At 42.9% G+C, this 26,872-nt stretch overlaps 1 protein-coding gene across 1 annotated transcript; it reads left to right on the top strand.

The window, feature by feature from the left end:
- The first annotated feature begins 11,998 nt into the window (after positions 1 to 11,998).
- SLC2A3 (solute carrier family 2 member 3) lies at positions 11,999 to 25,956 on the top strand. The gene is made up of 10 exons (XM_063074855.1): positions 11,999 to 12,150; positions 13,709 to 13,801; positions 14,417 to 14,577; positions 16,512 to 16,752; positions 17,100 to 17,262; positions 17,565 to 17,752; positions 20,514 to 20,618; positions 20,973 to 21,074; positions 21,821 to 22,024; positions 23,476 to 25,956. Exons 1-10 carry the CDS (start codon positions 12,136 to 12,138, stop codon positions 23,692 to 23,694), a joined length of 1,491 nt encoding a protein of 496 aa, XP_062930925.1. The 5' UTR covers positions 11,999 to 12,135; the 3' UTR covers positions 23,695 to 25,956.
- The last annotated feature ends 916 nt before the right edge of the window (positions 25,957 to 26,872 follow it).

Genomic DNA, 26,872 nt, shown 5'->3' with positions numbered 1-26,872 from the left:
CTAGAATGAAGTATTGTTTTGGAGCCTGTTGTGTACATTTAAAAATAAACCTTTGTAAAAAAAAAAAAAATGTTGTGAGGCTGGCCACTTAGTTCAGTCGGTTAGAGTGCAGCCTTATAACCCCAAGGTCACTGGTCCCGATCCCCTTGCTGGACAGTCACCAAAAAAAAAGGAAAAGAAAACAATCTCTATTGAATTTAGTAAGTATTGTATTACTACATTATAGGTATGCTGGAGATAGATGGTAGCATGAAGGAAATTGGATCTTAGTTTTGTCTGGGAAAGTTTCACAAAAAGGAAGAGATTCCAGTTATTGAAGTGTGATCAGGAATTAGCAAGTTGGAAAGGATATTCAAGATGGAAGAATGCAAAAGAGTAAGTCTCCAATCGCATGGTATTACGGACTGAATTGTATCCCCCCAAATTCACATTACTACCCTACTCTATGAATCAGAGTTCACCATAGATCCTGGTATTAGAGACTAATAATACTATTATTAAAAAATAAGACAAAATTTTAAATAAAATTTAAAGAGAATTTTGCTCAACATTAAAATATCTATCTACTTTTACATTTACAGACAATGTTTTAATGCTTATACTTATGACTGACAAGATGGCTAATGAAACAAAAGGACCTATTGAAAGGAAGAGTCGACACCAGTTGACGATCCACTGGAGAGAGCCCGTTTATTAGGCAGCACACACACACATATATAGGGCGTTAAAGGGAAAGCTGATTGGCTTAAAATACAATCCCTACTTAGTATACCACATGGGGCTTGGGGGGGAGCTGATTGGTGTGTAATTCGCGCTGGTGGGAAGGAGAATACGGAAGAGAAGGGCAACCAGCGCCATGTTGGGGTGTGGCCAAGAAGGGCTTATGTGATCAGGGTGTGATCCCTTGGGGCATTTGGGTCCCTACATTCCTCCCTTTTTCTTGTTTTAGGAAAGGGGACGTTGAAGTCATCGAGCTACTTCCTGCTGAACTGGGGCGTTGTTGGGGGGGGGGCAAAGGGAGGAAGGTACATAAATACCCATTATGAAACCCCAAAGGAGGGTGGAGAAACAAGTAATTTCAAAAGGGGAAAAGTCCATAAACGTTCCTTGAAGCCACAAGTCGAATATGCACTGGTTCCATTCTTCCTAGTTGGAGACTGGAGGGAGCAGCCAGGCGTCAGTGGAGAGGGCGTGTAGGAATGTGTTTCCTCTGTAAGGTGGTACCTCTTCAGCATCGGCTGAGGCGCTCACAAGATGAGGCGGGGGGTTCATCGGTACCTAGGAGCTGGTAGTTTCTAAGCAAAAGCTGGTTAAAAGCCTGATTAGAAATTTTTCCCACTTGGGCTTGAAGAAACCTAATGATACAGGGCAAGAAAAGGCAGGTTATGAGGATAATGATTAGAGGTCCCAAAATGGGCCAAATCCAAGTTAGGACAGGGCTTAAGATAAAGGAGGAAAAGGGGTTAGAACTGGATGTGGTTCGTAGGCTGGAAGCCAAGTTGGTGAGTTTGATGATGTTTGTTTCTACTAGACCAGATTCATTGATATAATAACAGCATTCTTCCCCAAGGAAGATGCAAGTACCTCCTTTTTCTGCAGTGAGGAGGTCTAGTGCTCTGCGGTTTTGGAGGGTGACCTGAGCTAAAGAGGAGATCTGTCTCTGTAGAGAGGGAAGAGATTCGGCAGTGGAAGTCAGAGCCCCTTCAAGTTTAGCATTGATGTCTTTGACCGCCCTAAGGCTCCTCCCGACAGGCCGGCATAAACTGTGCCCTAAGTCTCCTCCCAACAGGCCGGCTCCAACCGCTGATGTTCTTAAGGAAATACGGACCATGATTGGGAGGAAGGCGGCCCTTTTTTGTCTTGAGGGTGGGTGAAGAAGATAGAACAGTTCTGAATTGGAGTACAGAGTGAGTTGAGGGACGATGGTGACAAGAAGGCATGGGACAGTAAGATTAGGCAGGATGGAGGTAGAGAGGGTTCCATTGCACCAGAAGAAAGTGCCTGGTGGGGCGTAGGTGTGGTTATGAATGGTTGTGTTAAGATTACAATAAGACGGGGGGGAGAAGTTAGGGAGGAAGAGCTTCCGATGAGACAGTGACGGGGCAACAGAGTATTGTTGTCTTTGTCATCAGGCTCCCAGAGAGGGACGCCCGGAAAGTTAAGGTGTTCTGGTGGTGGGGAGGAGGTAGTATTGAGAGGAAGGGAAGCATTTAAGGGGATGGCCGCCAGGAGCAGTCGCATGAGAGAGGCGCAAAGAAAACAATTTTCGGGAGAGAGAGCCGGCAAGGTGTGGTTGAGAAAGATGAGTGTTTCAGAAATGATTTGTTGCCAGGTGTAAATGGGTGACCCTGGGGAACTAGCAGAAAAGGAAGAGGATTGTTCTAGGGCAGAGGAAAGTTGTTCTTCCTGATGTGAGATGTCCGTGGAGACATGAGATATTGGATTGTGGACAGGAACATATTTGCGGGAAATTTCTAGATTTCCGCATGGACGAGAGGCATAGCCGTTGCAATAGAAGAAGGCAATGATCCTGGTAGCCCATCTGGAGTCCCAGGGATCGGAAATTGTTAGGGAGTATTGCCCGCTGTTGACTGTAAACAACCTGCCGCCCGCCCCAATGAGTGGGTCATGGATCTTGCAGGACCAATACGGACAGCCTCCGTAAGTGTCCGGCCACCATTTACAGTGGGCGGCGGTTTGGTCATAGAGAAAACATAGGTAGGGACGGGTGGCTTGTTTGATTTACTTGGACGTAGCGAGAGGGATGTTTACAGGTTGAGAGCAACCGGAGGTGGGGCAATCTGCGGTCCCAGCTAGAGAGCCGCTGATCCGGGTTTGTTTTTCAGTGTAGGTCTCAAATGCCTCAAATTTCCATATATGGGAAGAGGCCTGAAAGCTCCCTGGGTGAAGTGAAAAGAACAGGAGAAGGCCAAGGAAAAGGTTCATGTCTCTGGAATTAGGGGTAGGGCTGAGGTCCGGGATAGGCAGAGTTTGAAAGGGTCGGTAGGATGAGGGATACACTTAAAAGAATGGTGTGTTAAGTTCTTCTGCAGTTTGTTACTGGAGTTCTCGGTGGCCGATGGCGGATCCCGAGTGTAAGGCTTCAGCCTAGAAATATGAATCCATGGAGTAACATGATTACCTGGCAGGGCAAGTTTAGCAGCGGTCGGAGTGCAAAGGATGACAGGACATGGGCCTTCCCACTTAGGGGTTAGGGGGGTTTTGGGTTCTGGGGAAGTGTAGAATACTAATTGGCCTGGGCTGAGTGAAAGGTTATTTTTGGAAAGTGACGGATCTGGAAGTAGCCAGTCCTGGTACTTCCATAATTCGGTGCGAAGGTGGGAGAGCAAAGGTAAAGCCATGGTGGGTGGTATGGGTCCTTCAGTTGCTGTGATCCCCAGGGGTAGGAGGGGCCTACCATACATGACTTCAAAAGGGGAAAGATTGGAGGGCCTCTTTGGGAGAGCTCTGGCCTTGAGTAGAGCGAGAGGTAGAAGACGGACCCAATCAAGGTGTAATTCCAGAGATAATTTAGTTAGTATGTCTTTTAAGGTTCTGTTGGTTCTTTCTACCTTTCCAGATGCCTGAGGTCGGTAAGGGCAATGTAGGTGCCAGGGGAGAGAGAGTGACTGGGAGAGTTTTTGTACTATCTGGGCGGTAAATTCAGGTCCATTGTCCGATTGAATGGAAGTAGGCATCCCAAATCGTGGGATGATTTGGGAAAGGAGAGTCTGGGCTACGGTGGAGGCCTTTTTATTGGATGTTCGGAATGCCTCCACCCATCCTAAAAAGGTATCAACAAACACCAAGAGGTATTTGAGGCACCGGACAGAAGGCATGTGTGTAAAATCGACTTGCCAGTCGGCTGCGGGTGTGAGACATCTGGCCTGGTGGGAGGGGTATGGCCCAGGTTTGAGAGGGGTGTTAGGATTGGTACGCTGGCAGATTGTGCATGAGGAAGAGATTTTTCATAAGAGGGCTTTGTCAGATGGGGTGATTGAGAAGAAGGCCTGTAAAAACTGGGATAAAGCTTGGGGGCTAGAGTGAAACAGGTCATGGAGCAAGCGAAAGAGAGAGGACTTATCATCATTAGGCGGTTGGGGCTGAGAGGGTGTCTGTGAACCCTGGGAGCCATAAGGAAGAATGGGAAGTTGGTTTTGTGTCTGTGGGTGCCGTGGGGCAGTGCGTGCGACGAGGTCAGCCTTACAATTCCCGCGAGTGATTGGGGAATCATCCCTCTGGTGGGATCTGCAATGAATGACTCCTAATTTACAAGGTAAATGGGATGCCTCGATTAATGTGGAGATTAAAGCTGAGTTGGTGATTGTGTTACCCTTGGTGTTAAGCAGACCGCGTTCTTTCCATATGGCGGCATGAGAGAGAAGTATATGAAAGACATATTTGGAGTCCGTGTATAAGTTAAGAGTTTTTCCTTCAGCTAGAACGCAGGCTCACGTGGCAGCGATAAGTTCAGCCTGCTGGTTGGTAGTACCTCTGGGTAAAGGTTGGGCTTCTATAACCGAATCAAGGGAGACTATGGCATAACCTGCGTAATGAGTGTTTCCTTCCTTGAATGAGGATCCATCCGTGAACCATGCGAGATCAGCGTGAGACAGGGGCCCCTCAGTGATGGAAGAGCGGTAAGGTATGAAATTCTGAAGGCTTTCTACGCAGCTGTGCAAAGGCGTGTTGGGGGAATCTGTTATAGGCAGTAGAGTAGCCGGGTTTAGGGGTTGGCAGGTATTGAAGGATAGGGCAGGATTTTCCAGAAATGAGGATAGGAGGGTTAGAATTCTGGAAGGTGGGAGGGATTGGAAAGCCTTATAGGTAAGGAGGTCTTTAAGGTGATGTGGTGAGAGAATGGTAAGAGGTGCCCCAAATGTTAATTTGGATGCCTCCTTATGCAGCAACTGCCCTGCTGCTAGGGCTCTTAGACAGGGTGCCCAGCCTTGTACAGTGGGGTCTAACTGTTTTGATAGGTATGCTACAGGGGCAAAGGAGGGGCCATAATTCTGTCCTAGGATGCCTAGAGCTTGTCCCACATTTTCATGAACATAGAGGAAAAAGGGTTTAGTTAGATCAGGGAGATGAAGTGCAGGGGCTGTTAGAAGGGCCTGTAGTGATGGGAGTGGGGGGTCAGTCCATGTGAAGGCAAAAATGTCTTGAGTATCGGTTTCCAGGGGTATGGAAAAGAAGGCATCTTTTAAGTCCAGAACCGAGAAATGAGTAGAGGTTGCCGGGATCTTGGAAAGAAGAGTGTATGGATTTGATACAAAGGGATGAATGGGAATGACAGCGGCATTAACAAGATGGAGATCTTGGACGAGACGAAAGGCGCCATTAGGTTTTTTTACAGCGAGTATGGGCGTATTGAAAGGGGAGCGAGTGGGACGGAGATACCCCTTTTTTAATAGGTCCTGAATGATGGGACTTAACCCGAGGAGGGCTGCTGTGGTTAATGGATACTGAGCCTGGCAAATATATTTGGAGGAGTCTTTTAGTTTTATGTGTACAGGGGAACACTGGGCCAGAGCGGGGCTGGCAGTGTCCCAAACTGTGGGGTTAACAGGGTGCGTCATGATGGGTAAGGACTTTTTTGGAGGGGTGGAATTAGTAGGATCTTGGGCTTGAACTAGTGCTAGGAGGAAGGAAATGGGGGAAGAGGAAGAGGACAGGGGCAAGGTAATGGAGACTTGAAGCCGTGATAGAATGTCCCGTCCCAACAAGGGGACGGGGCATTGTGGCATGACTAGAAAGGAATGGGAGAAAACGGATTGAGTGCGTTGAAGGCAGCAGGCTAAAAGAGGGATTTTTTGGGGAAAGATTTGTTTACCTCCTACCCCAACTATAGGAGAGCTGCTGGAGGTGGTGGGGCCTTTTTATTCCCTTGAGACCGAAAAGGTGGCTCCAGTGTCCAGGAGGAAAGATATTGGGTGGCCGTCCACAACCATGGATACCCTGGGCTCCTGCTTTGTTATAGAGATGGTCGGGAAGGGCCCAAGGCTCCTTCAGTCCTCCTCAGTGAGGCCCACCATAGGTGGAGTCCACGGTTCAGGGGACTGTGGGGCAGTTGGTCCCTCACCCCTTTGGGCAAGGGGGCAATCAGATCCCCAATGTCCCTTCTTTTTGCATTTTGGACAAGGAGTGGTGGGGGGCCTGGGGATGGGGCAAGCCTTTGCCCAATGCCCTTCCTTTCCACATTTAAAGCAGGCTCCAGGTGGAGGCTTAGAGGTGGAGGCTGTGGGAGGGCTCCCAGGGGGTTTGATAAGCTGGGCCAACATCTGGAAGTTGGCGTGGTCGGCCTTTTGTTTTCAACGTACCTTTTCCTCCTCTCGATTATGAAAGACTTTGAAGGCCACTGACAGGATTTTGGTCTGAGGGGTTGCGGGACCCTGCTCTGATTTTTTAAGTTTAGTTTTAATGTCGGGGTAGGATTGGGCCAGAAAATAAGTCATAAGGACATGCCGGCCATCTTCTGAGTTGGGGTCTAAGTTAGTGTATTGTTGAAAGGCCTGAGTTAATCTATTGAGGAACTCGGAGGGAGTTTCCTCCTTTTTTTGGACAATTTCTTGAATTTTTTGGAAATTGACGACCTTGCGAGCCGATTTTTTGAGGCCAATTATTAAGCAAGAGGCAAAATGGTCTCGAGCCTGGATTCCCTGGGCTGTGTTATAATCCCAATTAGGTTCCTGTTCTGGGACTGCTTGGGGGCCTGGCGGGTGATCCGGATTGGTATGATGGGTGTCAGTGGCATGGGTTTGGGCTGTATCCCAGACCCTGCGGCGTTCCTCGGGGAGGAGGGTATTAGCTAGGAGCATGAAGATGTCATGATGTGTGAGGCTGTAGGCCTGCAGGATCCATTGGAATTCTTTAATGTAGGTGGTAGGGTCGGTAGAGAAAGAGCCTAGTCTTTTTTCTAATTCTGTAAGGTCAGCTAGGGAAAAGGGAACATGGACCCTAACTACTCCTTCAGCCCCAGCTACCTCACGTAGTGGGGCGATTGTTAAAGGGGCAGGGGGAGGTCCTCGGGAATGGGTGAAAGGGGGGCTTAGTGGGTCAGGAGTAGGTGAGGGTAAAGACGGGGGAGTGGATGGCGCTGGAGGTGCAGAAGGTGACGCAGATGACGGGGGAAGAGGAGCAGACGCCGGAGCACTGGGGGAGGAGGAGGTCGGTAGGGTGGGGGTTCATCAGCAGGGTCGAAGGTGGAAGAATTGAGGGGTGACTGTGAAGATGGTTTACAGGCTAAAAGGACTTGAGAGGGAGCACAGGAGGAGCAGAGGGTGGGGTTCTGAGCCAAGAGGCGAAAAGCCTCGATGTAGGGGATCTCCTTCCATTTTTTTAGGCGCTGGCAGTAGTTAAAGAGGTCTCGTAATTTGGTAAGGAGTTTGGGCTTAATATCTGGCCTCAGGGAAAGGTTGGTGAGGTTTTTCAGAAGGCATTGAAGTGGAGAGTCCCCTAGGGAGGAGGAGGAAGCGCCCATTCTGGTCTCTTAATGGGGATTTAGACAGAAATCGGACAGAGATTAGTGATAAGACAGATCCTTCGGCCCGTTGGGAAAGGCGGGATCTTAGAGGGCGTCCCCAGTAGGTCACGTCAGTCCGGGCAGGTTCAGGTACGAACCAGGAGGAGAGAAGGGAGGTGTGGGTCGTCACCCAGACCTTCATTTCTCTAGGGCAAAAGCCCGGTGCCTGAAGGAACCTAGCGCTAGGAATTTCTGGTCGGGTCCCGGACCCAGGAAGTGGAGAGATACGGAAATCGGACAGAGATTAGAAGAGAGTGGTGGACAAGAGGGTGAAAGAGAGAAGGAGAGAACAGAATGGGGCTTTTAACCTCCAAAAATGAAAGTAAAAGTTTACCGGGGCTTTGGAACCTGTTATAGTTTGGGAATTTATGGTGGTCGTGAAGACCGTGGTGGGGTGGGTATGGGTGTTAGGGGCTACCGGACGATCTAGACTCCCTGTGGTAGCCTGAAAAGGGCCGATGCCCTTTAGAAAAGGGGGGCTTACCCAATGATGAGCCGGTGGTGAGTGGAAGAAGCCAGCGCTGAAAAGAATGGACGAGGGTGGACCGTCAATGGTGAGCGGTGGAAGGGAAGCCGGTCCTGGCAGGACGGAGTTCCCGAGGGGCGACTTGGTGTTACCGCTGCTGCGATGGGTTTCGACACCAGTTGACGATCCATCAGAGAGAGCCCGTTTATTAGGCAGCACACACACACATATATAGGGTGTTAAGGGGAAAGCTGATTGGCTTAAAATACAATCCCTACTTAGCATACCGCATGGGGTTTGGGGGGGAGCTGATTGGTGTGTAATTCGTGCCGGCGGGAAGGAGAATACGGAAGACAAGGGCAACCAGTGCCATGATGGGGTGTGGCCGAGAAGGGCTTATGTGATCGGGGTGTGATCCCTTGGGGCATTTGGGTCCCTACACTTACGGCTGGCAGATTTGAAATCCTACTGCAATTTACTATAAAAAAGAAAGAAGAGGGCTGGTGGGTTAGCTTATTTCATCTGACAAGAGCTTGCTCATAACACCAATGTCTAGGGTTCGTTCGATCCCTGTACCAGCCAAAAAAGAAAAAAATGCTGATTGTTTCTATGTTCTGTAATTAATTCAACAACCATTAAACCTTTCTCTGTGCCAAGCACTTACAAATTTTTTAAAGTTTAAAAATTATCCAGAGACTTGATGAGAACACTACATTTTACAAGACTGGATGTCCAAATTTTCCAAGGCAATCCTGATTTCAATATTTTGTCCTAGTTTCAGACCGTATCGAATGATGATTTTAATATGTCAATTATGTGTATGGTTTGTGATTGAGTCTTCCAGTAATGTTATATTATGTATTCAATGATAGAATGTAGAGTAGTATAGAAGAAAACTTCATATACTTGGTTATGGGCTGATGTTCCCACTAACCTTGCTTCCACTGTCAGCCTTGGCCTGTTTGTGTGGCCTAGAAGCATGTCTGTATGAAATTTCCTAAGTCAAATGCTGTAGTAGGACCTCAAGTGCTGATAAATTCATTCAGTTGTTCATTCATATATCCAGCACTCCATGAAGCACCTGGGAACAGAGATAAGACAGAAACTTCCTGCTCTTAAGGGATTCACATGTGAATTAGGGGGACAGACAAAAAAGATGATTAAAAGACACAGGAGCAGACTGTGAGGAATCAAGTTCCTAAAGGAGGTAATGTTTCAGTTAAGACATGAAGGTATTTGGGCTTGCCGGTTAGCTCAGTTGGTTAGTGTGCAGCTTCATAATACCAAGGTCATGGGTTTAGATCTCCATACAGGCCAGCCACCAATCAAAAAAAAAGGTATTCCCACTGGTGTTTCATTGTCTGGATCCTGTATTTCCCCAAGAATAACTCATCAGGTTTTCCATCACCTTGCAACTTCCGCATACTTCTAAAACTTCCACATAACAGCCATTCATTGATCTAACTAACATGTATTGGGACTCTTATTCTATTCTGGGCCTGACAAAAACAACTAAGCCAGATCATGCTTCCATGGAGCTCTAACCTAGATACCTAAAATTTAAGATAAAATGGAGTAACTATCATAAGACATGTATAACCTTCAAATGTATTTCCTTTGGCCTGGAGAATTTTGCATTTGAATTGACAATTGAGGGATGGGAAAGATTTGTACAAATAGGAATGAAAGGTTTTTTTTGTTTTTGTTTTTTTCTAAGGATAACCGGTAAGGGGATCTGAACCCGTGGCCTTGGTGTTATCAGCACCACTCTCCCAAGTAAGCCAACCGGCCAGCCCAATTTCTCTTTTTTAAAAAAATTTTAATGTAACGTCTACTAGAAAGTTTAATATTACACCAATGGCTTGCATTATATTTCTGTGGAACAGCGCTGCCCTATGGGATATTCTTTTTCCTTTGGCTGCTAAATTCAGTTGCTGTGGTAACTAATGGGACCTTTGGCTCACTGTCTCCTGGAAGGCAAGGGTGAGATGGGGAAGGGGAGGTATGACCTCAGGAAAGGTTTTGTGGATATACCAACTCACTCATCCTCAATTTTCTCAGCCAACAATCAGATTTAGAAAATATCTTTATTTAAGGAAAGGAGTCAACAATAATCTGGGTTGTTTCAAGTCCAGTATAATCAATTTGGATTCTAGGCTTTCAACCAAAATCCTAAAGGAAGATGCACTTCCTCCTGCTCACCAGCTAGAAAAATTTTATCTATTTATGGATCTTCTTTCACACATACCTCCCCTTCCAGGTGTGAAAGGATTGCTTGGCTAAAATTAATGGACATTTGGAATTTGACCCTTGATGTTTATTCTCCAGAAAAGCCTTGATGTTATCTCTCACCCAACTGATTAACCACAAACTGAATTGTTCTGCTTGTTTACTCTCACACTGGAGTCTCCATTCATTGTCCTTCATCTTCCTCAGTTCTCATTTTTTTCTACTCATTTTGTTCAATTTTCTTGTATAGCCTAGTAATCAGATATTTATCTCACAATTTCTTCCAAGAAATTTGCAGTCCATAATTGACAGGATGTTAATAATTCTTTCCAGTTGTGTAATAATCAGTTGCCCTTGTCCTTTTTAATTTAATTTATTATTTTTGGGGGGGGGGGCAGCTGGTTGGTAACAGGGATCAAGCCCTGGACCTTGGTGTTATCAACACCATACTCTAACCAACTGAGCTAACCAGCCAGCCCCTTTATTATTTTTTAAATGGAAGAAGGAAGAGAAACAGTATAAATTCTTTGAGTGTAAGAACTTTTTTGTCTTATTAAAGAATCGCCAACTTTTTGGAGAGTACCTGATACATAGCATGTGCTCAGCAAATATCTGTTTAATTGAATTTGATAATTGTTGCATTTCCAGATACCTGTAAGCCTCTGACTAGAGGCAAAGAATTGCAGATTTCAGAATGGGTGGTATGATGAATTCAATTGTCCCTCTCCTTTCTGAAGCCCGGGAGAGTTGGTCTGGCTTCTAGAAATTCAGGTTTCTTTTCTCCCAGGTGGAATTATGCTAATCAGAGGACAAGTAGAGCCAACAACTGGCCAATTTCTTCCTACGATTTTCTTCACTCCGCCTGTCCTACTCTCCTCTTCAAGAATGTAGATCTAAGGACCCGCCTCTGGCTCACTCGGGAGAGTGTGGTGCTGATAACACCAAGGCCACGGGTTCGGATCCTATATAGGGATGGCCGGTTGGCTCACTGGCTGAGTGTGGTGCTGACAACACCAAGACAAGGGTTAAGATCCCCTTACCGGTCATCTTTAAAAAAAAAAAAAGAATGTAGATCTAAGGGCCGGCCTGTGGCTCACTCGGGAGAGTGCGGTGCTGATAACACCAAGGCCACGGGTTCGGATCCCATATAGGGATGGCCGGTTCGCTCACTGGCTGCTGACAACGCCAAGCCAAGGGTTAAGACCCCCTAACCGGTCATCTTAAAAAAAAAAAAAAAATGTAGATCCAGCCTACAATCAAAAAGCAGCTGATAAATAGGATTCTTTCTGCTTACACCCTATCAAACAACCAAAATCTGATAGTAACACCCACTCGACTTTGCCATATATAGGTAGATTTATTCTCATCTCTATGTAGGTTGATTCAATCCCAGGCTGATGTGAGAGCAAAAAAAAAAATTGTGCATTTGCCCTCCCTCCAGGCTTTTCTGGTAGCATTTTGTCTGTGAAACTAAGAGGCTATAGCTGCTATTACAAAAGGAAAGAAATGAGGATGAGCTGGGGGAAAGAAAAAAAACCCCGGGTGGAGACAGTGGCAGGAAGTGGTTTAAAGTGGGGGGAGGGGTAGGGAAGGAGTTACTGCCTGGGGTGGAGCTGCAAAGTTCTGATAACAGAGGTCGCAAAATTCCGGGAGGTCTTGAGATTATTTGGGGAGGGTGTGAGGTGGGGCTGGGCGTTTGCCTCCCTTCTAGGCTCCACCCTTTACGGAGATTACAAATAGCCACGATCCCCCACCCCCAGCCAGAGATGCTGTAATGGTGAGTAAGAATCACAGAGCATCTCTGAGGAAACTTGCTGCCGAGAAGGACATTTTGAAGGTTTTGCTGGCTAGTAGAGGTGTTCCTGGAATCTCACTCCTAGATCTTTCTTGAAGATTTGAAAAAAATTAGTTTAAGGCAATGGGGACACAGAAGGTAAGAATGATACGAGTAATGCTTGTTTTGGCTTGTGTGGGGTACGCTCAGAAAGGCAAGTCTTAATGTGTTCTGTTTTCTCCTAAGTCACTAACCCATCTTAAGGCCTTTTCGTTTCTTCTCCAGCCTGCAGTGCTATGCTTTCATCAGCTCTCTTTGAATGTCGTAAAGGATTTATCCCAGATCTGTTCATAGGAAAGCCACCTGGAGAATTTGTTTGTTTCTCAGGTTTATTTTAGGTAACTATAACGCTATTGAGGATGAGACAGTTGAGTTTGGAGGATCAGGGGCTGCCTGGTTGTGTGGATCTCAAAGCCAGCATGAAGACTTTATGGAAGCATTAGACCTTGAAAGGACCTGGGGTTGGTTTGGGGGTGCAGATCAGGGTCCAGCTATCTGTTCTATAACTATATGATTTCTGGATGCTAAGGAGAAAGAATTCCAGTTGTCTCTACTGTGGTTGATTGCGAGTGCAGGATATATTAATATATTCTTGTGTGTTGTGGATGCAGTATTTGTAGGGGGAAAGTCATTTTCACTAAGATAAATTTATTTGAAAACGAAGGAAACTTAAATAGAGGAGAAGAAAAAAATGGGGTGGAAGAGGAAAAGGCCCTTGAAGACAATGATAAGAAGGGAAAGAAGAGGTTTTTACTAAAAGGAGAAGGAATTAACAGAAAGAGTTTTATACTGGCAGGACCCTCAGGGATACTTACGATAACTTAGGTCTGAGACAGCTGGGAGGCTGCTGGCAAGGTCAACTTGCCAACTGAAGTTCCCAACCTGCTACCCTGTTTGACCTGCGAAAAAAGGGGCTGAAGAAAAGGAAAGGTTGAAGGGATTGGGCAGCCTCAGGCATAAACATTGAGCTGCCCCAAGGAGGAAATTTAAGATAACACCCACTTGCCCACTTGAATTATGCCAAGCAAGGCGAGATATAGCTGATTGATTTCCCCCAGTAGTGTTCTCCTCCTGCTGGGTGTGGGGTACAGTATTTCATAAACGGGAAGACTTTCATATATGGCCAGGGTGCAATGGGTAGTTAGATACGATAGGTTACACGGTCCAGAGAGATAAGAGATAAGAGACTCCGCAGCAGTGAAGACACAAACCACCACCACCGCTCTGGCTTCTGCAGGGGAGTCACCTGTGTTAGACTGTGCTGGATCTAGCTGTTTCCAAAATAATCAGTTCTTAGGTATCTAAAGGCTTGTTTTCCTTTGTCCTCACAGTTCTTGAGCACAATTCTGTTTGCCTTTATTTGGTGCTGTTTTTAAAATGCTTTCTAGCCAGCTAACCCAGTTCCTCTTAACTTCTTCCTTCCCAAATTTTCTAAGCCACTTTTCTCAAGTTAACTCCACATTCTTGTCTATATATTTCCAGATAAGTTCTTCAGTACAACGTATTCTTTTGTGTTCCCGTTCATTACATAATTCTCGTTAGATTTTTGTCCTTTTTATACCACTCATGGTTCAAGTCCTCCTAATATATCTCCATAATGAACAAGAGACAATCATCAACCCAAAGTTTTAAGAACCGTTTCTCTTTTCCCCCTCAGGTCACCCCACCTCTGATCTTTGCCGTCGCCGTAGCTACAATAGGCTCTTTCCAGTATGGCTACAACACTGGAGTCATCAATGCTCCTGAGAATGTGAGTGCCTGGCAACAAAAAATAGAATGTGGAATAGGGAAGTTATTTCTTTACTTTAAGTAGGGTTTCAAGAATTCAGAATTTAAGAAACACTTTGCATCTAGCTTGGCTAAAACTGAAGAGGGAGAATATATGGGTGGGTGAATCTGATTGAGTCATTTATTTATTAAAATCTACAGTGAGATGCTGGATAATTGAGTCATTTAATCAAAGCAAAAAGCTCATTTTCTCCCTATGCCCGGGACTGTGCCCTTCTTGCTCTCACTCTCTCACCCTGTGCTGATACACTTCATGTATTATCCTCTAGGGGTTACTTATAAAGAAAGGGGAGGGGGCTCTTAGGAGAGGGCTGGGGTCTACAGTGAACGTCAGTGCTGCCACCTACTGGGGTTTTCAGGACAAATCAATTGCTCTTTTCAGACCTAGTATCATTAACTCCGGTAGGCGATCCTTGGCTTCCACATCCCCATCTATTCACTCCCTTGGTCCTCTACCTATAAAGTAATAGTAATGCTGTTCTCTTTGGTAGGAAATGATTCCTACCTAATAATTTGTCTCTTTTGTTCTCATCCAACTGTAACAGTCTGTCCTCCAACCAACCGTTTTATTTTGCAGATCATAAAAAACTTTCTCAATTACACTATTAAAGAGAGGTCAAAGGACTCTCCCTCTGAGGTATTGCTCACGACCCTCTGGTCGGTGGCTGTGGCCATTTTCTCTGTTGGTGGTATGATTGGCTCCTTTTCCGTTGGACTCTTCGCCAACCGCTTTGGCAGGTATTGACCAGAAACTGGCAAGGAAGTGGGCTATACTGGTTGCATTGAGAACAAGTATAGAAAATTAGGGCAGGGAGGTGATGATGCATTTTAATAAGAACGCTTGCAATTCTAATCAAGGGAAACCTAGTTCAAGGGCCCGTGAATAGGACTGCTCTTGCTTGGAGCTCTACTTCCCTACATAGCTTCCACCCAGGCTTTCAAGAGGTGGGCCACGTGAATGATTGGCCTTAGCATTCCAGCGTAGTCTAGTTCAGAATTATTCTCTAGTAAGGTCAACTGTGGAGTTTCCCAGAAACATGCTTTGTTTACAAGATAAGAAAGTTGCTCGTTTTTCTAAAAAATTTTGGGGTTTTATGCAAGCGTTTTCATTATTTTACACAGGGTTGGTAGGAAGTATTTTTGTGATTCTTAATCTGTGGTAAATGTGGATAATGGCCAAATAACTGAACTGAATTATTTTCCCCAAAAAAGGAAATTGACTCATCTCCCTCTACACTAGCTTAATAAAGTGCTTTAGAGTGTAGAATACTTTCAGTATTGACTGACAAAGGAACCATTTAGTTTGCCAATTAGATGCTCTAGAAACACAAATGGAATTCAAGTTAAAAAGTTAATAAAGGGCTGGCCCGTGGCTCACTTGGGAGAGTGCGGTGCTGATAACACCAAGGCCACGGGTTTGAATCCCATATAGGGATGACTGGTTGCTCACTTGGGAGAGCGTGGTGCTGACAACACCAAGTCAAGGGTTAAGATCCCCTTACCAGTCATCTTTAAAAAAAAAAAAAAAGTTAATAAAGTAACCTGTTTTATTTGATAATGTTTAATTTTTTATTTTGTTTCGGTTTTTAAGGCTACCTCTGTCTACTGAAGTCATTACAATTTTAAGTTGGGTCCCCATAACATGGTTTTCTTCCAGTTATTTTATTAGCAAAAGACCTTGATAGAGGAGGGGGAAACAGGGAAAGAAATGCAGACAAAGAAAATGAGAACTAATCTTTCTCTTAACAATAGATCTCCCCCTTGGCTGCACATTGAGGAACTCTTGGGGGAGCTTTTAAGTGTCGGTGCCAGGCCACACCTCAAGCCAATCGTGGTGCTGGATCTTCCCAACGCCCCGTAGCAGTTGTACAGTGTTAATCTTTTACCTCTGTCTTCTATCAGCTGTTTCAGTGGCTTTACCTTCCATGTTTAGCACATAAATACAGTAATTTATTATTTTATACAGGTTATCAATACTAATTGCTAGTGGCATCGCCACAGTCTAGCCTAGAGAGGGAGAACTGAAGTTGACTACCTTTTGTGTATTATTTTCTGCGATGTAGAATAACTTTTCTCTGAAATGTGAGTGATATCTAAACAACTACATTGCATGAAATGCAGTAAAAAGCATAAAAAGGTTAGCACTGGTCCAAAAATGTCTCTTGAGTGTGTTTACGGACCAGCTATGTCAGAATTTTGCCTGGGGCAGTGGTTTCTCAAGCTTTAGCTTGCATCAAATCACCTGAAGGCTTTTTAGAACACAGATTGCTGGGCTCCAAACCCAGACTCAGACCTAGGGATTATGTAAATCTGGGTGGGGTGGGAGAATTTTAATTTGTAGTAAATTTCTTACTGATGCTGTTAGTTTGTGTACTACTGTGAGAACTACTTGCCTACAGTGCATGCTAAAATCCTAAGCTATGGGTAGGACTTAATAGAAAGAATCTTAAACAAGCTCGCTATGTCAGTTTTATGCATCAAGAGGTATAAAACCATTGATCCAAGTTATTTCACCTAGAAATGTTCTGATGATAGAAAGTGAAAAAGAAAACATAGACCAAAATTGGGAGAGGATATGAGCCTGGAGAAGAGCAGAATAATGAGGAAAGAAAGGGAGAGATTGGGAGCCTACCACTTTGCTGACCTCACTTTGTCTTTGCTTAATTTTACAGGCGCAATTCAATGCTTATTGTCAACCTATTGGCCATTGTAGGTGGCTGCCTTATGGGATTCTGTAAATTAGCTAAGTCGTTTGAAATGCTGATCCTGGGCCGCTTGGTTATTGGCATCTTCTGTGGACTCTGCACAGGTTTTGTGCCCATGTACATTGGAGAGATATCTCCTACTGCCCTACGGGGTGCCTTTGGTACTCTCAATCAGCTGGGCATCGTCATCGGGATTCTGGTGGCCCAGGTACTCTAGAACTTCCCATACTTAACGAGTGTTAGTTTTGTGGCTTATTAAATGAGTTAACATAAGTAAAGCACTCAAAAGCATATCTGGCACATAGTCAATTATATATAATCTATAAATTTATAATCTATGTATATAGATTAGAATCTTATATGTAACCTGTAAGTTTCAGATATTGTTACTACTGCTCACAGATAGTAGCTAAAGAAGCAGGCTGCACAGAGAAAGGAAAATAAACAGTTTGTTTATCTTGTGGTAAAAGAATGATTTCTGAACTTTTTTTTTTTTAATGAATTTTCAACCTATGAAATATGGGGTTTAAAGCATTGTCTTTGTCCGGTTTTTAGATCTTTGGTCTGGAAGTCATTCTGGGGTCTGAAAAGCTCTGGCCCATACTTTTGGGCTTTACCATCATTCCATCTGTCCTACAAAGTGCAGCCCTTCCATTTTGCCCTGAAAGCCCTAGATTCTTGCTCATTAACAGAAAGGAAGAGGAGAATGCTAAGGAGAGTGAGTATCCTTTACACTAAATCCTAAGATGGCAATTTGGCTGTGGTTGGTTTTAAGGATGAGGGTACTGGATTTTTTGTTGTTGTATCCTCTTTCCCTGTCCCTCAGAACCCAAGTGAAGAGTTTTCTGATTACTCTTGAGTCAAACTTGCAACCCCTAAAGAATAGGTGAGAAGGCAAGTTAATGCGTGGACACTCATTGTCACCTCGTCTTGTGTGGCTTCTTCCCAGCAGTCTTATAGAAAAAATGAATTGGGGGCAGCACATTATCTTTATCCTTTCCTCTTTGTTCAATTCACCAGTCCTCCAGCGGTTGTGGGGCACCCAGGATGTGTCCCAGGACATCCAGGAAATGCAAGATGAGAGTGCAAGGATGTCACAAGAAAAGCAAGTCACTGTGCTGGAGCTCTTTAGAACCCCGAGCTACCGACAGCCCATCCTCATTTCCATCGTGCTCCAGCTCTCTCAGCAGCTCTCTGGGATCAATGCTGTGAGTATCTGCGTTTGGGTCAAAGGTGTCCCACAAAATTTCATTCAAAACACCTGAGCATGAGTGAGTGGCATGTAAAATGAAAAATTTAAGTCACCTGTTCTAGAACTTACGTTTAACGTTTGTCCTCTTCCAGACTTTTTTCCGTTTATAGGCATCACAATTATCTAATTCATTCTCTTCTTTGATCACTCATTTTTTAAAATTTCCAGTGCTCCTTAACTCTGATCTATTTTATATGTTGTTTGGTTTGGGTTTTTTGTTTTTTGTTTTTGTTTTTGTTTTTTGTCTATGTATATTTTACAATTAGAATAGTGAATATGACGGTTTAAATAGGGTGCAAAGTGGAAGCTAGCATTCGGTAGGTAGCCCTTGTAGTCTATGCAAATATCAGCTTCCTGCTTCTGCATGGGTTGTGGGAAGAGAGGGTATTCCTGCATACTCTATCCATTTGTGGATAAAATATTTGGATATGAAGAGCACCTTTGTCCCACCTCTTTAAATAGTGATTCATGCCCTGAGGATTTTCCATTAGTCTTTGATCACTGTGATTTAATAATTTTGTAACAAATTTTTGCAAGATGCACTTGACACTCGAAATAGTAAGTTGGTTCTTGGTCTTTTCTCCTGCTTAACACACCAGAAGGATACTTGTATTTGAAGTAGCAGTGCTTCTCATGAGGAGTTAGAGGCTGTTTTATCAGAACCTGAGAGGAAAGATAGTTTGAAAAGGCCTTCCCAGGTGATTTTGATGGATCACAGTCTCATTTTATAATTATAGTATATTTATATTGCATTATATTATATTGTGTTATGTTACTTCATAATACATTATACATTATATTACGAAAATATACTCCCAGTACTTTCCAGAGCAGCAGGGTTGGAACTAGAGTGAGGCACCTAGGTGCCAGCCCAGCCCTGAGAATAAGTGCCTCCTTAACGAATGTACCCAAGGCACCTCACTCCACTCCTGGCCCTGCAAAACAGTATCAGAAAAAAGATTACTCGGGTAAAATCACAAATGACAGATGAGCACTATGTAGGACACACTCCTCCCATGTTGGGAAATGGTGCATAAATTCATTGTTGTTGGACTAAGATGTTTCTCAGTTTAGTCAATGAGCAGATTTTGCCCTGGGTATAATCTAACCAAAAGCTGGCTGCGGCAGAGTTACAGGAAGTGCAATTCCTGAGTCTACTGAATCACAAATCTCTCATATGTAAGGGGCTTGGAAACTGTAAAAAGGAAATCCAGTGCACTGCAGGCTTGGAAGTCACTTGTCCAACCTACTTTTGAGCAAACTGTATTTTCTAATTTCCCTTTAAGGCAGATGGATAAGAGTTTGGACAGTGTTTACCTAGCAGAGTGAACTGCTTTTAGGTGAGATGATGTAGGGGTTAACTTAAGTTAACTTGATGTCACTAGATAGCAAAGTAATTTTATTGAAAGAAGTTTGCTGGATGGGCTGACTGATCAGCTCAGTTGATTAGAGCATGGTGCTGATAACACCAAAGTCTGGGGTTCAATCTCTGTACTGGGCAGCTGCCACAGGCAAAAAGAAGTTTGTTGGAGATGTACATATATATGTGTGCATGTGTACATATATATATACACACACATATAATGTATATATATATACACATACACACATCTATAAAGTATATATAGTGTGTGTGTGTATATATACGTACACATACACATATATATACAAATTAGGTTTTTGATGTGTAGACCTTTTTATAAGGAAGAGAGTTAGCATAACTATTCATTGCTAGTTTTAACTGTTCAGATGTCTTTCCCCACAAGCTTTATGTCATTTTTTTGGGCAGCTGGCCAGTAAGAAGATCTGAACCCTTGACCTTGGTGTTATCAGCACCAAGCTCTAAGTGAGCTAATATTAACTCTATTAATATTAGCTAATTATAATTCTAATACCGACCAGCCTATATTAGAATTTTTTTTAAATAGTCTACCTCCAGAGCAGCAATTTTCAATGAAGATAACACTATAAATCTCGGTTTCAAAAAGCACAACTGTAATTTTATTTTAGAAAACATAAATATGCATAGTTTCTATCTTAAGTACTAGGTACTTGAACAGTTATTTTTTGAGAAGGTAAATCCCATATGTAGAGGCACATTCATCAAAAACACTGAGAAATATTGCTATGGAGGCAATATCTTTTTAACTATGGTAATTGTAGCAACCCTACATTTTCACACAGTGCCTAGCAAATAATAAAAATGTATAAAATAGTATTTTACTTAATAGTATATATTAAATAAAAATAGTAGCCAATATTACTTCCTAAAACACTTGGAAAGGGCCTAGGGCTGGGAAATTCAGAACAAGTTCTGCTTCTTATTAAATGAGCAGATTAACGTTATTCAGTTTCTTCACTATTGAATCAGGTCATCAGTTTGTGCCTATCAGTGTTGTGAGTGTTTGGAGAAGAGTTCATTGAAAAAGCACTTAGTAGGACTTAATTAAATTTTTACATAAATTAAAAAGTGAATATGAAGAACAGTAAATGGAGCAGTGGGACTATGCATAGTTAGAAGAAAAATGGAACTATCTAGAATCGAGAAGAACTGAGAATAGAGATAAGATACAAGATAATCCATTTGCAGAAAGGATGCTGTGATTGCATCAGAATTCTGGAAAGGACTCCTTACCTCCTGGGATTTTATCTTTTGAGGGTTTTATTTAACTGGTACACACAATTATATCAAAGTTGCATCTTTTGTTTCCTATTAGGTGTTCTATTATTCAACAGGAATCTTCCAAGGTGCAGGTGTTGAGGAGCCAATCTATGCCACCATTGGTGCGGGTGTGGTTAATACTATCTTCACTGTAATTTCTGTAAGTTGGATGGTTTGATAATTTGGGCGTGGAGAAAAGAGGAATTCTTGCTATAGATGTTCAAAGATGAATTGCATGTCCTTCAACATCCCTACTATGATCTAATTAAACCATTTTTTGTTTAATTCCCTTTTGAGAAAAGAGATACATTGAATGATGGGTATAAGTAGTCTTTGCTTTTCAAGCAAATATGGGATGATTGAGAAAGGGGAGTTATAGAAGGGATACTGAATGCTTTAAACTTGGAATTAGAGAAGTGTCCTGCTATTGGTAAAACAGATTTCAGGTAGCTCATACAATATTCTCATGAAAGAGAAAGCAGAAGTCTCATGTTAAAATTTCTCTTTTTTTTAGCTGTTTCTGGTGGAAAGGGCAGGAAGAAGAACTCTACATATGATAGGCCTTGGCGGGATGGCTTTTTGTTCCATCCTCATGACTGTTTCTTTGTTATTAAAGGTGAGTGCTCTTTTTTTTTTTTCCCCCCCCCAAAAGATGACCAGTAAGGGGATCTTAACCCTTGACTTGGTGTTGTCAGCACCACGCTCTCCCAAGTGAGCTCACTGGCCATCCCTATACAGGGATCCGAACCCTTGGCCTTTGGTGTTATCAGCACCACACTCTCCCAAGTGAGCCACGGGCCAGGCCCTGGTGAGTGCTCTTTGTGTGAAGGAAAGGGAGGGGAGGGGGAAGGAGAGAGGTTACAGTTGACTCTGTGACACTGGGTGGGTTGAGGTTGGAGATTATCAACAAAGTCAAATTTGAGAGCAGCAACATGCCTGGAGTTTAAAAAAAAGGTGGATCATTAGAAATAAACTGTTATAATCTTTACATTTGTAAAACATTATAGCTTGTAAAATACATATCTAATTTATTTATTATTTTAATTTTCGGTGGCTGGCCAGTACAGAGATGAAACCCTGGTTGGTATTATCAACACCATGCTCTAACCAACTGAGCTAACCAGTCAGGCCTACATTATCTAATTTAATTCTTGAGGTAATCCTATTTTATAAATGATGAAATGGTCTAAGTGTAAAATGACATACACGGTACTTACATACCCAAGGCTTTTGACGTCAAAGCCAATAACTGTTATATCACAGGACGGAAGGAGCTTGCCATTTACACAGTACTCATCTCTGGAAAGCTGGATTCTAGATCGTGCTGTCTTATTAACTTTGCTATGTTCCTTCCTCTTATAGAGTGAATATAATGGGATGAACTATGTCTGCATTGCAGCTGTCTTGATCTTTGTGGCTTTCTTTGAAGTTGGACCAGGCCCCATTCCCTGGTTTATTGTGGCTGAACTCTTCAGCCAGGGACCCCGCCCAGCTGCAATGGCAGTGGCTGGTTGTTCCAACTGGACCTCCAACTTTTTGGTTGGACTGCTCTTCCCTTCAGCTATAGTAAGTAAATTTAAACTAAACTCACTTAGCTTATCTTGAAACCAGCCCACTTTAGCCAACATGTTTAAGATACACCTTAATAATACAGTACTTCCCCATTATCTGTGGTTTTGCTTACCACAGTTTCAGTTACCCACGGTTAACTGCAGTCTGAAAATAATGGAAAATGCCAGAAATAAACAATTCATAAGTTTTTTAAGTTGGGCACTGTTCTGAGTAGCATGAATAAGTCTCACACCATCCTGCTCCACCCTATGAGTCATCCCTTTGTCCAGCACATCAACACTGTCTGTATACACTATCCGCGTGTTAGTCACTTAGTAGCATGTAGGTTATCAGGTTAACCGATATCACAGTGCTTGTGTTTAAGTAACCCTTACTTTACCTCATAATGGCCTCAAAGCACAAGAGTAGTGATGCTGGCAATTCACATATGCTGAAGAGAAGCCATACAGTGCTTCCTTTAAGTGAAAAGGAAAACTTGACTTAATAAGGAAAGAAAAAAATTGTATGCTGAGGTTGCTAAGATCTGCAATAAGAGTAAATCTATCTGTGAAATATCAAGAGCTTTAAACCACATTTCTCCCCTCATTTTCAATGGCATATAGGAAAAAAATAACAGCAGAAAAGATTGAAACAGGAGGGCAAAACTGGGAACTTTTTTTTTTTTGGCAGCTGGCTGGTAATAAACTGGGAACTTTTAAAGGACTACTAGTCTGAGATAATTTAGGTATAGCTTTGCCTAGAAACAGAATGATACTTTAGGTTTTGTTTTGGCTTGTTATTGGCAACTGGCTGGTACAGGGATCCAAACCCTTGACCTTGGTATTATCAGCACCATGCTCTAACCAACTGAGCTAACCAACCAGCTCTAGAAACAGAATAGTAATGATAAGCATCAGAGGATTCCAAGCCGATCCATAATTTGAATTAGCATTAATTTCTTCATGATCATAAAGGCTCACTAAGTTTAGGACGTTAACAAATCAGATAGGTCCTGTTATAAAATGACCCGTAGCTGATTTGTTATATAAAGGAACTTGCAGTGGACTTCTAGAATGCATTTCCTATTTCTGTGGGTGTTTTCAGAAACTCAAATTTTTAAAATAATAATCAAAAGGTCTGAAATACTCAATAGGTATTTGGAAGCAGCTAATTTTTTTTTTTCCTAGGATCCGAACCCATGGCCTTGGTGTTATCAGCACCGCACTCTCCTGAGTGAGCCATGGGCCAGCCCTAACTTTAATGAACAGGAAAAGGAATGACACAAAGAGAATATTAGAGAAGTATAGCAAGTTAGCAATGGAATGATAAATGAATCTCTGAAGAATCCTACCGTTCATTAACTACAGAAGGGGTTACAGCTCGAAGTCTATTGGGAATATGGATGTGAAGGAAATTGTCAATGATCAGATCTTCATTCAGTGCTTCTTTTTCTGTCCTTTCACTAGTTCTATTTAGGAGCCTACGTTTTTATTGTCTTCACTGGCTTCCTCGTTATCTTCTTGGTCTTCACCTTCTTCAAAGTCCCAGAGACCCGTGGCAGGACTTTTGAGGACATTACACGGGGCTTTGAAGGGCAGGCACAGGAGACCAGTAGATCTGGGAAAGGCCCCATTATGGAGATGAACAGCATCCAGCCTGTTAAGGAGTCCACCACCAATGTCTAAGTCATGCCTCCTTCCACCTCCCTCCCAGCATGGAAAAGCAACTTCTCCCTACATGAGGGAGAGACCTCATCAGGATGAAACCAGGACTGCTTCTGACTGCTGCTACTTGATTCCTTTCTCATCTCACACACTCCACGAGCACTAAGATTAACCCAGTGCTGGGACTGGATTTTCACTGGTTTTTAAAATATTTAATTTCTTGGACATTCTCTTCTATTTAGGAGAGACCAAGTGAACCTACCTCCATTTCAGGAGGGATTGGCCACTTGGCATGTGACAACTTTGCCAGCTCTTCTTCCCTTAGCTTCTAATATTGCCCCACCAGGGCATACAGGGAGTAAGAGGGCGCAGTTCCCCCAACTCAGACTTACCAGGAAGCAGATAGACACAAGTGTGGAGCGGAGAGAGGGATTAAATAAGAGAGCACCTTCCTTACTTCCATACAGCTTTGAACAGCAAATTAACTTGAGTTTTATTTATTTTACCTTCTGGTTTTATTGCATAAGTGTTTATTTTTTTAAGTGCAAAGTAATTGTACCAAATAATGAAAATATAAGAAAATTGAGGTTAGAGGGAGGTGTTTAAAGAGAGGTTATAGGGTAGAAGAAGATTTGATACTGGAGAGGTTAAAGTGTAATAAGAAGGAAAGAATTTAGGGGGGAAAGCGGTTTGTTATTGGAGGGTATATGGTGTGGTGCCTGAGGTTTGCACATTGCCTCTTAACAATTTCTTTCCTTCAGATGGAAACTTTTAAGTTTAATTTCTCAGAAAGTCATGTGCCTATATAAAAAGCTACTGATTTCCTTTGGGTCTTTTTTCTTTAAGACAGTAGTTTCTATATGTAGTATTGCTTGAAATCTAGGATTGTTACTGAGATGGGCATTGTAGTTCATGGCGGCTGATGAGTTCTAATTTTGGATGAAGTCCAGAGGAAGGAAGATTATTTCTAGAAAACCTCTCCCCCTCACTGTACCGAACAATTCCTTCCCCATGTAGTGGACTCACATTTTTTAAGTATTCTCACTACCCATCTGGTGGGAGAGACCTTCAAATGAGAAACCTGAAATAAATGGTTTTTTGGTGGAGGTTTGGTATTTCTCTTTTATTTTTTAGGAGATTTTAGGTGTTGATTTTCATTTTGTTTTAACCTGTAGCTTTAAGGGAATTCAGAGGAGAACGTTCATAGCTAAGTTGGAATTTACAACTTTGGCTCTGGGAGAGGATTTTTCCTGAACGATTATCATCTAGTTTTAAGTATGTTGTTTTAGGGTCATGGCATGCTTGTCTATGTCTGTTACCATGTCAAGTTAACCTTTGTTACCATGTTACTGTGGTACTATTGTCAGGTGCTCTTAGGGGCTTGAATCTTCCCAGTAGACCACATTTGAGACAGTACGAGCCACACTTGAGCTGATGAATGTATGTGCACTGCCACTTTGCTGTGAGTGGAAGTAGTTTGTTTGCAGCTTGTTTCCTCTGTGTTCCTACAGCCCCCTTTTGGATAGAATGTATTAGTACTCATCCCTATGTCTATAAATAGCACTGCCTCTGCTGGGTGGAGTTTGCACACAGAACTCTAGAATTCAGACTCATCTGGCTACCTTTTCCTGTTGGAAAGTGGTGCGGAGAACTTCCTTCAATCTTGAGGTTGAGGGTGGACGGCTCAGCCTCACTCCAGATTCAGACAATGGGAATGGGAAGGAGAGTAGGAGCTCAGGGCATTTGGCCTCATGGGGGCCCCAGAGGACGACTGAGGGAGAGAGGGAGGCATGTTTTAAGGGGATAAGAAGCAGACAGAAGACTTGATTTTAACACTGGAGCATTTCAGAGGGTTAGAGGAGATGGAGGGATTTGCTCCTGTCACAGGTCAGGGACACCTCCACAGTCATCATCTAGTTTCCCACTATTTTTATAGATGGAAAATTGGGTCCTCATGACACTCACCCTCTCTTCCCATTTTCAATATGTTGCTTGATCTCCCTTTCCCTCCTTGGTGCTTACCCATTTCAGACCCTTTAGACAAACCCTTGCAGTATGTTAGTTTTCAGTTCTCACCATTCTCTCTGGTGGTTGAGCTTTTGGATAAAAACTCACATAGCAATGGAGTGGAGCTTTGTTGAAAAAGGTACTTTCCTCTTATCTAATTGTACCTCTACTTTGGCTCCTCAAACAGGGATGGCAGTAATGCAGGAGAGAAGTTGTCCCATTTCTCAATGAGCAGGTTGTGAATATTTCCATATGGATTTTCTATTATTAATTTTACTGTGGTTCTTTATTTTGAAATAAAAATTCTGAATGTACGTATGGCATCACAGGCTCATCATTTTTGTCCTTCCTGTAACAACAAAATCAACTTTAAATCCTGACTGGCTACTCAGTGCTGTCAGCTCTCTGTATCCATGTGTTCTGCTCTGCGGATTCAACCAACTGCAGATCGAAAATATTTGAAAAACAAAAAATAATAATGCAATAAGAAATAATACAAATAAAAGCAACACAGTATAGCAACTTTGCATAGCATTTACATTGTATTAGGTATTATAAGTAATCTAGAGATGATTTAAAGTATATGGGAGGATATGTGTACGTCATATGTAAATACTACACCATTTTATATCAGGGACTTGAGCATCCAAGGATTTTGGTATACATGGTGGTAGGGCGAGTGTTCTGGAACCAAACCCACACAGATACCAAGGGACGACTGCACTGGCTATGACCTTGAGCAAATTCTTAAAGTCTTATTCATTTGAAAATAGCAATACTTGCTTACTATGCAGATTAAATTTAAAAGCCTTTATTCATTGCTTTTCATACTTAATAAATTTTGTTACTTTATTTCCCCCTGAGAATTAGCTGTTTTCTGTTTTTCTCTCCTACTCTTTTCTACTTCCTCCTCTAGTCTTGCCCTCTAAAATTCATCCTACACTGCTCTCAGGGGATCCATATGATATATATATATATATCACTATCCTATTTAAAATCCTTTAATAGCATCAAATCAACTACAGAAAAAACTTAAGCCCATTAGTGGATCAGACAATCCCTTCAGAGCAAGATCCCTGCTACCTTTTCAATTTGATTTACCATTTCTTTCTTTTTTTGACATCTGGCAGACTGAGATCCCAACCCTTGACCTTGGTTTTATCACGCTCTAAGCAAGCAAGCTAACCGGCCA

Source organism: Cynocephalus volans, chromosome 12 (assembly GCF_027409185.1).
Source record: "Cynocephalus volans isolate mCynVol1 chromosome 12, mCynVol1.pri, whole genome shotgun sequence".
Classification (NCBI taxonomy): domain Eukaryota; kingdom Metazoa; phylum Chordata; class Mammalia; order Dermoptera; family Cynocephalidae; genus Cynocephalus; species Cynocephalus volans.
Note: the sequence above shows the minus strand (reverse complement) of the source record. Positions and strands in the feature narration are given on the sequence as shown.